We start from the raw sequence: 17,949 nt of genomic DNA on the forward strand, positions 1-17,949 counted from the left end.
GTTCCCATAGTCCGATCATGCTCGTTCGCGAACTCGTTTGAATAAACGTATGTTTACACGTTTGTACCAAATTTCATCAAAATCGGATGATTTTTGCTCGAGTTATCGCGCTAACGGACACATATATATATATATATGAATTTGAACGGATGGTGTTTTTGGCCTCAAGGGACCTCAAAACAAAAAATTAAATCGGTCCCGGGTCCAGGTCTTACCATGAGTACTACGGTAATAGCTTATTCCCTATATGGGAAATTCGCTAAAAACAGTTTTTCCAACTATCATATGACGTCACCAATCATCATATCCACAGACCAAGCGACGCAGTTGTCGGACAGACATCCCTGTAGACCACTGCAGAGAATTCAAGGCCTTCAAATAGACTGTTACAAAGATATAAGCGTTTTCATAACATTGGAACACTGACACAAATATGCGACGTACAGTCTATTTTAATGTGAAATATGTATGCTATATATATGTATATATTTGCTAGGCAGTATATGAGTAGAAACCGGCCGTCGCATATGTGCGTCGTTGGTCCATATGAATGAAAAATTTTGTACTATTGCGGTACGTAGCGAACGTGTTTTAAAGTAACCAAAACTGGAAATAAACATGTCCTATGTCTTAATAATTTATAATTAAAAAATTTTTTTAAACAAAACGTTTTTAAACGCCCTAAAAAGTAGAAAATAATTTACAAATAATTTATAAATATGTTGAGTGAGTATAAATACTTGTACGATTTAAAACGAAAAACGTGGGGTGCTTGCAATAGATAGTTTACAATTACCTTCACCTACTGAACTAATGTATTATTATCAATTAATTGCATGCACCCAACGTTTTTCATTTTAAATCGTACAAGTATTTATACTCTCTCAACATATTTATAAATTATTTGTAAATTATTTTCTATTTTTTAGGGCGTTTAAAAACGTTTTGTTTAAAAAAGTTTTTTATTTATAAATTATTTTATACTTTTTAGTTTTAATGTGTGTGCATGTTAAATCTATTTCAAGCATCTATATCAGATTAAGACAGAGGCATGTGGGAAATCTAAGGTTTATTTGAGTTTCTTTGCATATAATTATGTATTAGATTGCATGTATGGCCTAAACTATAAATATATCAATCTATTTAATCGCAATTTTTCTGAAATATAGTACTTCTCTGCAATGCATTCACTCGAAATATTTATTGTTTACTTTATGGAATACTAAATAAACAAAAATTGACATTATTTACAAACACCTTGATACCTGCAATCAGATTGTTTATCTTTATTTTGAAATGTTTGTTTGTATAAAGAATCTCTTGGGAGCATAACCTGTACCTCTTAACCTCTGCTCTTCGAACTGTCAAATTTAAGTATTTACAGCTGACTTAAATTAGTTGATATATTTACATCCTTTCAAAATGTAAACTTGAAAAATTTGGAAGCCCATGGGGCGTAGCCCAAGGGAAATATGAAAATTAAATGATATAATATTGCATTGTTATGCATTTGTGAGCTATGTTTCAAATTTCAAGTCTCTAGCTTATCGGGAACATCGTTTAAAATTGATATCAAAATTTGTAGGAAAGCGAGCTAATAAAAACAAGCCCATGAGGCGTAGCCCGAAAGGAAATATGAAAATTAAATGATATAATATTGCAATTACATCCATTTGTGAGCTATGTTTCAAATTTCAAGTCTCTAGCTCATCGGGAAGTATCAAAATTTGCAAGAAATCGATTTAATAAAAACAAGCCCATGGGGCGTAGCCCAAGGGAAATATGAAAATTAAATTGTATAATATTGCATTGTCTTCCATTTGTGAGATATGTTTCAAGTTTCAAGTCCCTAGCTCATCGGGAAGTTAGTATAAAATCGGTTGCAAAATTTGTAGCGGACAAGAAAGCGACCTAATAAAAACGTTTTAAAATTGAGCAAAACTATAGCATAGTCATGTGAACCTGATTGTCAAGTTAAGAACTACACTGTGCTTGGGATTTTGGTTAACTTATGCTTGGGGAGTGTTCAGCATACCTCTCTCATTATTTTGGTGTCTGAAGTTCCTTGGGTTCTGAGTTTGTCATTTAAAACTGTCAATGCACATGCTGTTTGTTATTTTAGGACTTATTGAAGATATGCACTAAAAGTGGAAAACCTTGTGAAAATCTGTGTAAACTTCATATTCCAAATGGCAAAGACTTCAAATGTAAGCAGGAGTCAGAGGAAGATGAAAATCTTGAACACCATTTTGCAGAAGTAGCTCTTGCTTCTCCCAAAGTGTCTATTTCTCTTCACCGAAATAGCAGCTGGTATAAAGTCTCGTCGATTGAAGAAATATTTGAAATTTTTTCAATGATTGAAGGCACATACATGTTAGTTGGAGGGAACACAGCTCAAGGTAATATCCATAAAGATTATCGTCAAATTTGAAAAGGACAATGAAAAAAATGAGAAAATTATTTATGTAAAAGATAAGTAAAATTTCCTGCAAAGGCTGAGCCACAGTCTTCATATTTTATACCTCAAACCTCGTCCCTGTATGTAATAATCGTTTTATTAATACATTTAATACTTGAAATTTCATAAGAGGATTAATCTTAGCTTATTAAAATATACAGGGTTGTCCGTAAATTAAAGGTCTCCATCAAGCTCATCCTGAGACATCCAAGCGAGATAGTTCAAACTGAGCCCATTGATGTATTCCTTACCTTCCTATACCTTACCGTACCTCCTACTTCTATTCATCTTCTATCTCCTTCTCCTATAGAACCATTAGTCTCGTCATGGACTCAAAAACATTTTGAAAGAAAATCGACACTCCCACTAAGTATAGATGATGTTCCCTGAATAAGATAAGATATCAATCAACCAATCAATCAATCAATCAAATCTTTATTCAGAACGTACAGATACATCGTACATGAATGCGTCATTATGTTATTTTTAAATAACATAAATATATTACATAAAGATAAAAGATTTATATAACAGCAGTTTTTAGATAAAATAAATACATTACTTAAAGTTAGATAAAATAAATACATTAGGTAAACTCAAATAAACCTTAGATTTCCCACATGCCTCTGTCTTCTGATATAGATGCTTGTAATATATTTAATATCCACACACATTAAAAACTAAAAAGTAGAAAATAAATTATAAATAAAAAACTTTTTAAAACAAAACGTTTTCAAACACACTAAAAAGTACAAAATAATTTATAAATATGTGGAGATTATAAATACTTTTAAGATTTAAAACGAAAAACGTGGGGTGCATGCAATAGGTAATTTACAATTACCTTCACCTATTGAAGTATTATTATCAATTGCATGCACCCCACGTTTTTCGTTTTAAATCTTAAAAGTATTTATAATCTCCACATATTTATATTATTTATAAATTATTTTATACTTTTTAGTGGGTTTGAAAACGTTTTGTTTTAACAAGTTTTTTATTTATAATTTATTTTCTACTTTTTAGTTTTTAATGTGTGTGGATATTAAATATATTACAAGCATCTATATCAGAAGACAGAGGCATGTGGGAAATCTAAGGTTTATTTGAGTTTATTTTCATATAATTATGTATTAGATTGAATGTATGGCCTTACCTACTATAGCTCGGCCGCTTAGAAAACGACCTGCGAGCTAATGCTAAACCAATGCTGGAGGAGGTTGTTTTCTAAGCAGCCGAACTATAACTATAAATATATCAATCTATTTAATTTATTGTTTACTTTATAGAATACTAAATAAATAACAGTTAACATTATTAACAAACACCTTTATACAGGGTTAGTAAAAAGTCTGGAGACCCCCTGTTAATTTTTTAACGGACCAAACTAGAAAAACTAAACTCGGCACACCTTTATGGCATGTTATGAAGTACTTTTTGGGCATAACCGCGACTTGGTGTACATCCCCAAAATAGGGCTTGTGACATTTTTGAATTAGCTGTAAAATAAAGGTTGCTAAATATAGTTAAGTGTATCGGTAGTGATTTGATTTAGCCACTCAGCTAATTTATATATTGCAGGTATCCTAGAGGACAAGTACCCTGCTCCCCCGGAGACGTACATTGATGTTAACGGAGTGGCAACACTGCGGAGTCACAGGTTTGATGGAGACAGTCTAGTGTTGGGAGCCAACATGACTCTGACAGACACAATGCGGCTGTTTGATGCTGTAGCCACGTTACAACCTGCACAGTTTAAGTACCTCTCCACTCTTAGAAGGCACATGGAGAAAGTGGCGCACATTCCAGTGAGAAATGTAAGCGTTTACACTTGATATTATCACTCAATCAAAGTGATATTATAAATCACTCAATATTAAGCTGTCAGAGTTTATCAGTGGTGTAGTCAGGAAGTTTCTAGTGCTACACCATTGTCTAAGAACTGACCAGACCACAGGAGGAGTTGTTAGTAGGTGTTCACAATTTCGCTGTTATTGTAGGTGTAGATTGTGATTTCTCCATTATCACAGGATACATATATTATGTATGACTTATTAGATTGCTATTTAAAATTGCTAGAACCCATGCAGTTATTGTCAAGCTATGACTCAAAACCTGGGTTTCTTAGCTTTTATAGGATTCTTGGTGAAGGCAGAGTGTGAAAGCTCTTACCTTGCGTTTCCGTTCCACGACATCACATGGGATTAACTATTTATAGGCTTTAATCCTTTCTAAAAATTTACTTCTCTTTATTAGCCAATGGAGTCATACTCATTTCATGATAAAATTTACATCAGCATACTCTGTAGGTTGTTCAATTCAACTTCTGTAAGGTCATTGTTATACTGGCTATCCATAGTCAACGTTCCTGATCATTGGGCTTTAAATAAATGACCCTGACTGATGAATCAGCTGATCTTAGTCAGTAACAAAGCTACACCGATCATCTCACATCATTCTACAGTCTACACTCATCCTTCGCTCATATTTGGGTTGAATACGCACCTAGGTAGTGTCCCCATCTCAGAATTAATTCATTGATTGGTGGATATATTACCGTGCTTTAAGATAGTTTGAGACCATGTTTGTACCAAGGAGAATCACTTTTTACAGGTTGGCACATTGGCTGGAAACCTATTTTTCAAGCACCAATATCCAAAATTTCCTTCTGATCTTTTTACAATATATGAGACAGTTGGAGCCAAGCTGATTATTGGTAAGTTAAAGGTGAAAAGTAATAATTAAGAAAGTGAGTTAAATAATTTTAGAGATAGTGATAGTAATTTATATGCTCGGTTTTTGAAATATACTTAGACACACACTGGTGATAGTTAGCTTGAGACAGAGCAATGTTCAGTTTAGATACATTAAATAAAAATTATCTATGCTCGGAGCTACACATATTATGTAAATGCAAATAAAAATCTTACGTTACTGTTATATTTAACTTTTTATAAATGGTATTGACATTTTCTAAATTATTTTTAGTGAATGATCCAAATCCTTATATTGTTATTATCTAACATCAACCTTTGGTTAAATAGTATCTATATCTATCTATCTATATATATAATACGTGAAGCCGTTTTTTGTTAACACAACTCCTCCCTTATTTATGGACCGATTTAAACGTTTAAGGTGTCAAAAGATTTGTCTTAATATGTAGTTTTGCAATAAGGTTTTAGAATTTTAAAATTCCTACTCTTTAGGGTGTGAGACCCTCTCAAAGGTCGGATTTTCTCCATAAGAAATACACAGAACAAATTTAAAAACAAAAAAAAGCTGTTTATAAAAAGAAACTTTTTATTACCCATTAGCTTTTTGGGAGTAAATATTAATGTTTGTAATATTGAGTAGGTTAAGACCAAGTTAAACAGTTAATCAGTTTTGTTGCAAGAACAGAAAATGCCTCAAGTTCAAAGAAGAAATATCCCCCCGTTTTCAGGGAGGAGGAAACAATTAATAATAAGATATCTTATGCGTATGAGGAGAGTAGAAAAAGAGAGGTCTCTAACAGGTACCCATCCAGATACACATTCACTTGGTGAGATGAATAATATTTGCCAGTTCTGCTATGCAACTTACTTTGGAAATGAAAAAATATACGAAACACATTCTGTTGTCACAATGGTAAAGTAAACTTGCCTAATGTCAGATCAAATGAATGCATGCGAGAAATGTTTACTTCTGACACTGACAGATCTCAAAACATATAGTACAAACAATAATAATGCCTTGACTATGATAAGTTCAAGTAGTAAGATTATACCAAATCTTGGCGGACCTTATGTTTTTATTGGAAACTTTTGTATTAATCGCTATACTTTAATTGAAAAAAAAAAACGCAAATGGATTGTTTACTTCTAGGTTATGTTGCCAGTTCCTTGAACAAACTTATACAACGTTTTTTGACTGAATTCACCAACACAAAACAGACATTTCAAGTCAAAAATAAGAAGTTTCAAAAACACATTTGCTCAAAGATTTAGCGGCAATATTAGAACAAGCATGAGTGAAGGAATTAGTGTCAATGATCGAGTTGATACGGTCAAGTTTATTTTTATTATGATTCAGGAGACGAAAATAATATACGCTGTTCAAAAAGAGAAAATGGAAATTGTTATCTAAATCTTATAGCTACAAGAGTTAGTAATCCAACCTATTTCGACAAATGAATCCATACTTTCAAAACTTTGGGACAGGTATAAAGAAAAACTCCACTGAACAATGTGAGAACGTTTTCATGCGGGGCATATTCTGTGACTGACAGACATCACGTTAAAATACCAACTTTCAATAGTGTTGCTACTTTAACCTATTCAAAGCAGATTATGGCTGTCCAGTTGGTAACCCAGAGTTTGTAAGTAAAAAATGGAGCACATGGAATGGTTGATATATCACCCCACTTTTCAGGATTCTCTACAGAAAAAAATTTGTTTGATTAGGGGGATGTCTCAAATCAAAGAAATAAAATGACCCAACTTAAATGACTTAATACAGTTTATCAATAAGGCAACAGTTTTCTTTATTTTTTAATGCTGGAAAAACTTTGTTGCAACATGTTAACTCGAAGTGAAGCAGATCGTTTAGCATTCATTAGAAGTTATCAGTTGAAACCGAGAGCAGAAATAATGTAGGTAGGTGAATGTAGGTGAACCTTGACGACGCAAATAGAGATATTTAAAATTAGTTTCTAACAAGTGTTTAAACAACTTTAAGATGTAACCAGAATTGGTCGAATTCAAGCATAACGTTTTCCGCGGCGTTATGTTTCATACTATGCGGCTCATTGAGCCGAACGGGTTCTCTAGTACCTAATTAATTAATTGATAACCCATCAAAAAAATATTTGGGACCAGAAAGGATCTCACTTGGAATCAAACAAAAACAAGTGACCTTCATATTTGAAGGAGAGCACTATAACTTGGCAATCCAGACAATTTTGAGAATGAGAATCAATTACTACTATTACTATCATTGATGATAGTATGGTAAATGTGTAACGCATGGGGAGATAAATTAAAATTGTAAATTAGTCCTGGCTTTTGAAGAGTTTTTGTAGTTTACAGCGTTGCCAATTTTGCACCTTTGAATCCAGTTATACCATAAGAGTACATAAATTATTGTGAGAAATTACAATTAATTAAATTAATTATTCTCATACTAAAGTTTCATTAAGCTGATTCCAGTAAAAATATTTAATATCTTTTGCCCTGAACATACTAAGTGGAAAAATCTATACCTATCATTATGGTTCTACTATCATTCAAATGGTTGAAAATAACATTGTGCCATATAAATTCCAATAACAGAAGGGACTGCTAAATTTTTAGAACGGCAAATTGCAAAATAAACTTCTATGGTTTATGGTGTGAAAGTCCATGTTTCTCTATAAAAAGATCAGGATTTAGACATACAGCAGCATTATTTTTTTAGTCTGATACCTACAGATAAGGTACCGGTAATTTGGTTTCAGATTCTGGAAGCGGTGAGATGTTAACAGTTTCATTCCCTGAGTTCCTAGCCACAGATATGTACAAGAAAATCATCACAAACATAGTATTTCCTCCTCTTGACTGCACTTATGTTGTTAGGACTTACAAGGTCATCAATATGGTTTTATTATGAGGCATGTTTTTTAAGTAAGTACCGTTTTTAAATTTCTCCGTTCCAGCGCTGCGATTGACATTTTGGACATTTGCGCTGTGTAGGGCCTATGTGCATCTATTGGCAAGCCTTTGCCAGAAATTCTGCAACAATTGGCCATGTTTACATTCGGTTTCGAGCATTCAAAATGGTGCCACAAATTATGAGACTGCTGTCGAATGTGAAGTGCGCGCTGTAATTAGATTTTTAAGTGCTACAGGTGTGATAGCCATTGAAATTCATCGACAGATTAGTAAAGTGTATGGCGAGAACATTATGAGTGGCGTGATGGTACGAAAGTGGGTAAGGGCATTTAAAGACGGCCGCACCAATGTTCATGATGAGCAACGCTGGGTGGCCATGTCATTACTGTTGAATTGGTACGTAAAGTCAATAAAAAAGTGAGAGAGAACAGATGGTTTACGATCTCATCATTATTCTATGAGTTTCCTTTACTCATAATGTTCACGCCATACCCTTCACTAATCTGTCAATGAATTTCAATAGATTTCACACCTTTAGCACTTTAAAATCGAATTACACTTGAATTGCACTTCACAGTCGGCGGCAGTCTCAGTTGGCGGCACCATTTAAAAATGTTGAAACCAGATGTAAACACGGCCAATTGTTGCCGAATTTCCGGCGCAGGCTTGCCAATATATGCACATACACAGCGCAAATGTCCAAAATATAAATCGCAGCGCTGGAACGGAGAAATTAAAAAACGGGCTTACTTAAAAAACATGCCTCGTATTTTAGAATACCTATAATTTGCACACAAAACTGTGTATTAGATTGGCAGCCTTAATAATATTGTGGACTGCAATTTATAAAGGTCTTATAACGTTTTTTAACCATTAAAAATAAAAGTGCAATTTTTACATTTTTATCACAATAATTGTCTATTAAGGAAATATAAGTATGGTTGCTATTTGAAATTGAAATCTCTTTTTTCACAATCACAGGAATGTAAAATAAACGGTATCAGTAATCTGACACATACTTTCTCCCATAAGCTTGTAAACAACCTTTATCGTGGGTAAGCAGTGGGGATAAATATAGGTTTGTAAGAAAAATCACAAAAGTTGCAATAACTTTTGAGATGTAATTGTTACAGTAATGGGGGTTACATTATTTTGTTTAGAATCATAAGGAACATAACACATTAATTTTAATCAAAACCGTGTTTTTTTTCCAAAATCAGATTTGTTGTAACTTTATGGGAAAATAACATAAAGACACAATAAATTTTGAAAAGTTTTGGGATTTGTACCATTTTGTTCGTAATCTAAAGGACTTTTAACATACTAAATTTTCATCAAAATTGTTTGGGCCATTTTTTAGAAAATCCGATTTTTTTGTTATTTTATGGTTTGTTATGGGAAAATCCCCATTAAAAATCAAAATTTACAAAAAATTAAAAAAATTCTTGGAGATACCATGGATTTAAATTTGAACTTACATATGAAATTTAATCAAAATCGCACTACAGGTGTGGTAGCTCTGTACCCATATCCACACACACAGACACACCCACACACACACACACACAAAGAAATCACTTTGAAAACCACTTTTTTGGGTTCAGGGGGACCCAAAATGGATATATCCAGTCAAAACTCAAACTCGAAATTTTTTACAAAAACAATACTTTCTCAATACTATGTATAGAGGTAGAAAGTAAAAGTAAGTATGATTATAGCTTGTATCCCAGATATCTATTAAAGTGAAATACAAATCAACTTTGATTTAATGACAGATTACCAAATATATAACAAAAGTGAATACAAATACAAATACAATTTATCAACCTAGGTTTTATTTTTGAGGTTGTTATTGCAACTCTTGTCTTAATGTTTAATTACTTTCCACAGGTATTAAGAAGAGCCCAAAATGACCATGCAATTGTCAACGCTGGATTCTGCTTTAGCTTTGACAAGGCCAACATTTTCAAAGTTCTAACTAAACCAAGAATAGTTTACGGAGGAATAGCACCAGACTTTGTAGGTGTTTAGTAATATCAATCAAACTCTTAACTATTTATTGTTGATATATGTATATATAGTGATGTCCATGTTTACAGAGGTATTACTCTTTGTGCTTTGTGTACGGTATTCTCTTTTAAGTGGGTTTGCATTGCATTCCCGATTCAGGATTCAAGATGTCGGCTCATTAACTGCAGCCATATTGTATTTCAGTCAATGTTAATTTCAATTTATCTTATAATAAATAGTCTTGAAACATAAGTTGTGTTTTATTCAAGATAGTATTAAAAAGATAACACACATAGCCCAAAGAGTAATACCTCTGTAAACATATACATCACTATATACATATATCAACATTTATGTTTTGGCACAATGCCTGATATAGTTGATAGATATCCTTTATACAAGCTCAAGACAGAACATACTTGGTGAAATTAAATTGAGTAAAAATAACTAGTTGATTAGGTACCTAAATGATGGTTTGAAATTATTTTAGAAAAAAAAACTACATACACACACATTCTGTGTCAAGTTAACATACTCCCCCCCCCCTCCCTCTCAGTGCACAAGCTGGCCAATCCGCAATGTCATTAAACAGAACAGCTTGACAATAGGTCACTTTGGCCCTGAAGCGCCTCTAGGCAGCGATGTTAGAAATTCCCCCCTCCTACCACCAATCGTTAGCGCGCTCCCCGACAAGATTACCCCAATACATGCCCTGTCAGCTGATTTTGTGGAAAAGTAATCGGCAATTGCATGCTGCATCAACAAATCTAATAATATTTTAAGCCCTTTTTACAGACCTTTTTGTTTTGCCGTTTTCATGCAAAACGCAATTCTGTTTTAGATACATGAAATGCAACGTTGTTGTATCCTATCGGAAGAGTCATAATCACGTTTTGCGGCGCGTAAAAGGCATACAAAAATGTCACCATAGAAGGGTTTTTATAAACGCTTTTCATTGTGAGAACCAACATTATCACATATATGACAATAATTTGTATACTCACTCTGAACATGTATACTACATGTATATCGATTTGATCATGCCAAATATTGTTTATTACCGAGTTAACGCCTAAGGACTTGTCATCACCAGTGACAGAATCTGTGAAGCTGAGGTTGACAATGCAGGCGCCACAGCCACCTTCACGACACATGAACTTGGTGCCTCTCAGGTGGGCGATGTCTCTGATATAGGACAGTAAACTGGTACCACCTGCCAGGCCACCCACTGTAATACAACACTGATGAATACTTGTTTGATAATCTTATGTTTCTGAATAGAAACATCTCTTTAAGTCTTACCTCAACTTAAAAATGTTACCATACAGTATTACCTATCTTCAAACATCAGGGTTGTGAGGTGATCATAATGTTTTAATGGGTGATGAACCCACTTGGGCTGTCCGCCATAGACAGGTGAAATTGCACCCAAGTTGATAACATCCCTGACCTATACGGGCTTGGAACCCTCATTTTACAGTGGTGTCTCAAGGCCAGAGAGACATTACCTTAGAATAATTTGCAACAAATAAGACCTATCTGTCTTCCGCACTAACAGCTCTGGTCAACTAAAAGCCGAAGCATATTATTTTTAAACCCCACACATATAGCTTCAAAACCGAAAAAAATATATATTGTCACGTGGATAGTTATAGGTGGAAGTTTGGTTGTGTTTGTCTTGTGTCTAATATATGCAAACATTGAAGCTCAACTTTGCATGATTTAGAGTAAATTCACTGGGTCGTCCCCTGCTGGAGGTAAAAACATGAAAATGCTTGGAAAAAGTAGTTTTTATACATGTAAGTTGATGTGAAAAGTTTAAATTTTCTAACAGATTTAGTTAAAAAGATATTAAGCCGTTTCCAGACTTTTTTGTCACCCTGTATACTATCTATAAAAAAAATCATAACACAGTTGATTTTTACATTACAGACCGAAGATTACTTTCCCAATAGCCCTTGTATTCACAATTTTACTCTACAATAATTGGTCTGGGATCATATAATTCTACCAATATCAATTCAAACTTATCTTAGACTACAGTAGGGATTATGTGCTTGGAGTTATTCCTATATTATTATGATTGGGTGATGTTAATTTACCTTTTTGAATATTTCCATTGAGAGTAAACGTCACATAGTCATCTGCACGAAGTCTGAAAAGATAAAAACAAAAGATGATGGATGGATAACTAATATACCAGCTATGTCCACACTCCTGCCCTTATGTGTGTGCCAAGTGTATACCTCTTAACGCATGCCTTTGCGCAGATATAACGATGGACGCAAGTGACACATGCGTCAAGGCATGACCGAAATGAGTCGGAAGGAGCTCCATTCCATAGCGCACAGCGTAGCGCAAAACAATTCAGCAGCCTTGGATTTCTTGCTTTACAATTTTGACAAGTCGGCCGTGTGGTAGTTGTTTGAAGCATATTGAATAACTAAGAAACATCATAGAAGATTATCACTCTCATGTTGTTTGTGGGACATTAAAATAAATGCAATAAATTAATTGAATTAAAATCAATTAAATTAATTTAAATTAAATCAATAAATAAATCAAATCAAACAAGAAAATATTGAGTTTTATATTACTTCTTCATCCACATTGTCCGCCATGATTTCTTATGTTTTGGAACTTTTATTAACACTGAATATATGCCGCACCATCCCTCCTATCAGAATAGCGTAGTCTTCGTTCAATTATGAAAAGGTATGTAGAAAGTGAGGAAGGTGACGCATGAGTGTGAACAGCTGAAAGGCATGCCTCAAGGGGCGTGCAATACTGCTTTGGAACTTTTCTTAACCCTAAATATGCCACACCATCCCTCCTACAAGAATTATAGAATGTCATTTTCATCTAATTAGGAAAAGGTATCTGGAAAGGCAGGAAAGTGACGCTAGAGTGTGGACATCTAAAAGGCATGTTGAATTGAAAGCTATAAGGTACGTTGAAATTGAAACCGCACGAGTGTGGACTAGAAGTAATTAGAAGTGTTTTATTATGTGAGAGAAAACACTTTGTGATATTTGGAACAGCTGACAGTCTGAATTGAACTTTTGAAAGATATTTAATTCCTGAGTTTTTTTTATATTGAGTAAAACGGTATATCATATAACTACGAAATTACTCAAGGAAACAGCTGATGAAATTATTGTCATTATAATTTGTTTTTAAGCTTAAAATCCAATAATAAACTTGGACATACACTATCCTCCGGGTAGTAATACCATTGTAACACAGTAGGTACCATTCCACAAATATTCAATCACAGAATATAGTAAACTACGTTTCTAGTCCTGAAAATAGGTGATTACCGGACGAGTGTGGTCGTTCCCGTGCGAGACAAAGGCAGGTGTGGGATTACTATATACGAGTCCAGTAAACACAATTTTAAACGAGTAACGTACAATATTTTAAGCCATACTACTCTAAGCTACCTTAACAATAAAAAACCTGTACAAAAAAACCTGTTATGTTTCTGTTCATTACCACTCATTAAATAAAATCAGCTAGTGTCCGGTAAAAACTCATTACAGTACAGTAGTACGTAATGAAACCCCATTTGATTATACTGGCGGCAAACAGATGTTTTCTGGACTAAATCCTTACGTGTGAAGTTTGTTAATACATTGTATTGTGGTGTAAAACTAATTTTGACTAAATTAAATTAGGGTTGCAGATATTTCTTAATTGAGCGGTAGGAGTAAAATTTACATTTATTTTCTTTCCATTGCTACAAAATGTATTTTTGCCAAACTAAAAAAATATAAGTCCTAATTACAACAGCGTAGACCAAAATAGCGAGTTTTGTTTAACAAAACTTTCATTGCAAGGCAGTTTCTTAAAAAACTAAAATGTCCTAAGTTCTATAAGCAATTATACTTTATAAGCATAATGAATTGTATGCATTACCCAGAAGATCCCTTTTCCATAACTTTTCAACTGTTAGACCTTAAAATACTGTAGCTTGAATTCTTAGAGATGTTTTATGTAAAAAGTATAATGCTGTATTTTTTCCACAATCATCACAAACTTTCACTACTTTACACAACCATATTTTAAGTTACATAGATCTAGTCCCTTCAAGAAAATGTTACACTTGTAACAAAACTGGAAAGTATTATTACCGGTACTGTGTTTAAACAATGATAGCAAACTTTGCTATGCTAGAAAATATAATGACAGCACAGCAACCATATTTTAAGTTACATAGATCTAGTCCCTTCAAGAAAATGTTACACTTGTAACAAAACTGGAAAGTATTATTACCGGTACTGTGTTTAAACAATGATAGCAAACTTTGCTATGCTAGAAAATATAATGATTTATTTATCAATTTATCAATAAATGGAAAAGACAATAGACTAAGAAATCAAATATTATGTGAGAGTTAATACATGTCAGATAAAATTACAATTTGTTTCAATCAACACAAAGAATATTTAGTTTGCAAGAGTACTTTCCAAGAGTTTTATGCAACCCAGGAAATAATAATATTCTTTCCAGTTCAATAACCTACATACTTCCAACAGCGATTCATTCAAAGTTTCCAATATAGGTTGAATAGTAAAATTCAATTGTCTTGTTAGTTTTGTAATATCATTAATTTGTGTTCCAATTTGACTTATTAGAAGTTGGGCTCAGTTTTGCCACAACTTAACTCAAAAGCATTTTAGAATCAAGCCAAAAACACGAAAGGCCATTAAAAAAAACCAAAGGAACAAAAGGTTTTTATGGAAAGGCCATAAAGGGTATACATGAGACAGCTCCTTCTCAAACTATGTTTGTTTGAGTAATTAAGAATAATATTTAGTCTTTTATTAGTTTTTATTAGTTATTAGTATTAACTTCTATTAGAAGTTTAGAAAAATATGTAATAATTTTACACAGGTCAATGGTCAATATGATAGGATGTTTTAATTTGATGACTACTACATCCTAAATATATATCAAGAACTATATTATAACAGGACAATAACATATTAGCTCACTTGAAAAATATTCAAAAATGTTTAAGACTACCTAGTAGCTTGAATTAGTACAGTATAACCTTGTAATATTTCGATATAATTACTACATAAAGTCACTTAAGTGTGTTAAACATATTATGCACGATGAAAACTGTACTGTTTGTTGTTTTAAAGGGGTTTTAATGGATAGTTTAATGTTATTTAGGGGTTTTTATTCAAATTTTTAAATAGATTGTTAAATAACTCAACTAATATCATAGATACGGGACTTTTCCTGGATACTTTTTTAAAGCAGATGAAGTTGGTAATACAATGCCGTTTAGAGCTTGTTTCTATCGTGTCTAGTTCACGAGATATATAAGCGATTTTCTAGAACGCGTCTCAGAGCACCTTCCCCCTCCCCCCCAAGTTGTGCACCTGCTGGAATGGCGACAACATCGGTTTTTGTCATCTCCAAGGTGTCCCCAACAACAATCAAAAGTCAAAATGCGTTACACTTTCGGTACATACCCAATTTTTACAAGTCTGTACTACACGTTGATTTCTGCCACGCAGCGGCGTCACCCGCGCCACCGTGCCGCTTCATCGGAAACCTCGCATAACGTTGTGATATTTCGATATAATTACCATATAAAGTCACTTTAGCGTGTTAAACATATTATGCACGATGAAAAACTGTACTGTTTGTTGTTTTAAATGGGTTTTAATGGGTAGTTTAACGTTATTTAGGGGATTTTATTCAAATTTTTAAATAAATTGTTAAATAACTCAACTAATATTATAGATACGGTTAACTTTTCCTGGATACGTTTTTAAAGCAGATGAAGTTGGTAATACAATGCCGTTTAGAGCTTGTTTCTATCGTGTCTAGTTCACGAGATGTGAGCGATTTTCTAGAACTCGTCTCAGAGCACCTTCCCCCCCCTCCCCTCAAGTTGTGCACCTGCTGGGAGGGCGACAACATCGGTTTTTGTCATCTCCAAGATGCCCCCAACAAAAATCAAAAGTCAAAAAGAGTTACACTTTCAGTGCATACTCAACCCCCTATAGATGCTGGACTATTGGGTTTATTTAATCTTTATGATAGATTATTTATTAAAAATCTATTTCAATGATTATGAAACAGATTTTTCCCGTTGCGAAGCAAAACTTAAATACCCCCGCCGCAGCAAACCTGCAGACTAAGCGAATTTCCATTTGTCTGACTGGATTTACACTAAAATGTCTCCTTAAAAATATCACATTTATTCCTTATTTAAATAACATTAGTTTAACGAGTACTTAGGTTTGCTGCAATAGGGAGGGTAAAAAGGTATTTTTTTGTAAAATGTAATAGTTCAGTATGAAATTAATGCATTTTCCAAATTTAATCAAAATATGTTCATAAACAAGCAAACTACAACAGTTTACTTATCTTACTAAAAATGTATTCAACACTTTTTCAACTACTGAATTCCCTTTTGAATATCTTACGAATCCGTAGCATTCGTAAGAGTATTTAATGTTTTTACTGCAACATTTGTTTTCATCTATTCGTTATAATTTTACCATTAGCCCTATAATTTACATAAGATTATTATTAATCGTTAATATTTAGAATATATTGGATACCTATTTAAAATATTAGGTTACTACTGGTAGAGGGCAATTGAATAGAATTTATTATAACTACAACCGATTTATATAGTTACATGGCAAAATAACATGCATATCTGATGTAAATTATCCATACAAATGAATATAAGACATATTATTAAAGATATTAATTAGTTAATATAATAGAAAATAATACATTAATAAGACTGTAACAGACCATGAAATAATTATAAGTCAAAATAAATGTACCTTTTAAAAATCATAAAATTTAAAATTACATTGAATAAGTTATATTAATGAATTAATTACTGTAAAACAAAATAACAGTGGCCAAAAGAACCGTCGCATTATGAAAAAAGAATTACACACTCATTTTCCATGCTTTGCATACTCAAAGGTGTTTGAATACAAGTATTCGTAAAAGTATTCGAATACAGGGGAGGCTACGAATTCACTGTATTCGATTCTTTAAAGTATTCGATTCTCCCATCACTACTTTTAATAACAGGGTGTTCATTTGAAAACTTTCCATATCTGTAGTGTGGAAAGGTAAGGCTTTTTACACTTGTTTGTTCTCATTTCCCCCTAATTTGGACATGCCAAATCCAATAAAATTATTTTCAATTTCGAAAAATGCCCCAAAAGGGCCCAATTTGGGGGGTAGGGGTGCTTTTTGAGAAATTTTCAAATGTAAACATGGGTTGTGTGATACATCAATTTAAAGGTCTAATCACCCCGACTATTTTGGTGCAATAAAAATGTAATTATCTTTAACCGTATTTACAGGGTGGGTCAAAACGTTTTAAAAAAGGACTTTGAAGTTAAGTACCGTATTACCCAAACTACTGAACGGAACAGCGCCAAATTTCTTTCCAAGCTTATTCTTGATCTACTCTTTAAAATAACTTGTAATAAGGGCATTTTCCATGTTATTTTCTAATTTTTAAAAAATCTCAAATTTTAAGAATAAAAGAAAGCTGAAAACTCAAATTTTTTAAATAGCAAGGTATGACAAATTTCATACCACGTGAAAGGTCCTTTTTTAACAAACATTTTAGGTATTTAAGTTTTCTTTCTATCTCTTACCGTTTAAAAATTGCAGTAGAAAAACTGAATTTTCTATGGTAAAATTATAACTAGTTTTCTAACATAAAACATTGCACTTTGCTCAACGATGTATTATGATTAATTACAAATTGTTCAACTACTTTTACTTGTGTCAGTTCATCTTGGACCCTTCATCCTGTTCTTTTCTCATTGGTAACTGAGCCAGTTTCAG

The 17,949-nt window shown here is 33.1% G+C and overlaps 2 protein-coding genes across 2 annotated transcripts in view; one reads left to right on the forward strand and one right to left on the reverse strand.

The window, feature by feature from the left end:
* Positions 1-2,044, reverse strand: part of LOC129000398 (xanthine dehydrogenase-like) — a 46,634-nt gene extending 44,590 nt beyond the window's left edge. The window contains exon 1 of the mRNA XM_054427363.1: positions 2,036-2,044. Coding sequence (XP_054283338.1) covers positions 2,036-2,044 — 9 coding nt within the window. The remainder of the gene's footprint in view (positions 1-2,035) is intronic.
* Positions 2,045-2,206: 162 nt separating this feature from the next.
* On the forward strand, positions 2,207-10,119 carry LOC129000399 (uncharacterized). Its single transcript, XM_054427364.1, has 5 exons — positions 2,207-2,399; positions 4,040-4,275; positions 5,072-5,174; positions 7,935-8,047; positions 9,979-10,119. The coding sequence occupies exons 1-5, from the start codon at positions 2,354-2,356 to the stop codon at positions 10,117-10,119; spliced, it is 639 nt and encodes a 212-aa protein (XP_054283339.1). The 5' UTR covers positions 2,207-2,353.
* Positions 10,120-17,949: the final 7,830 nt, after the last annotated feature.

This window comes from Macrosteles quadrilineatus, unplaced genomic scaffold (genome assembly GCF_028750875.1).
Source record: "Macrosteles quadrilineatus isolate MER2022 unplaced genomic scaffold, UCM_ALF_1.0 Scaffold_8__2_contigs__length_117827958, whole genome shotgun sequence".
NCBI classification, from domain to species: domain Eukaryota; kingdom Metazoa; phylum Arthropoda; class Insecta; order Hemiptera; family Cicadellidae; genus Macrosteles; species Macrosteles quadrilineatus.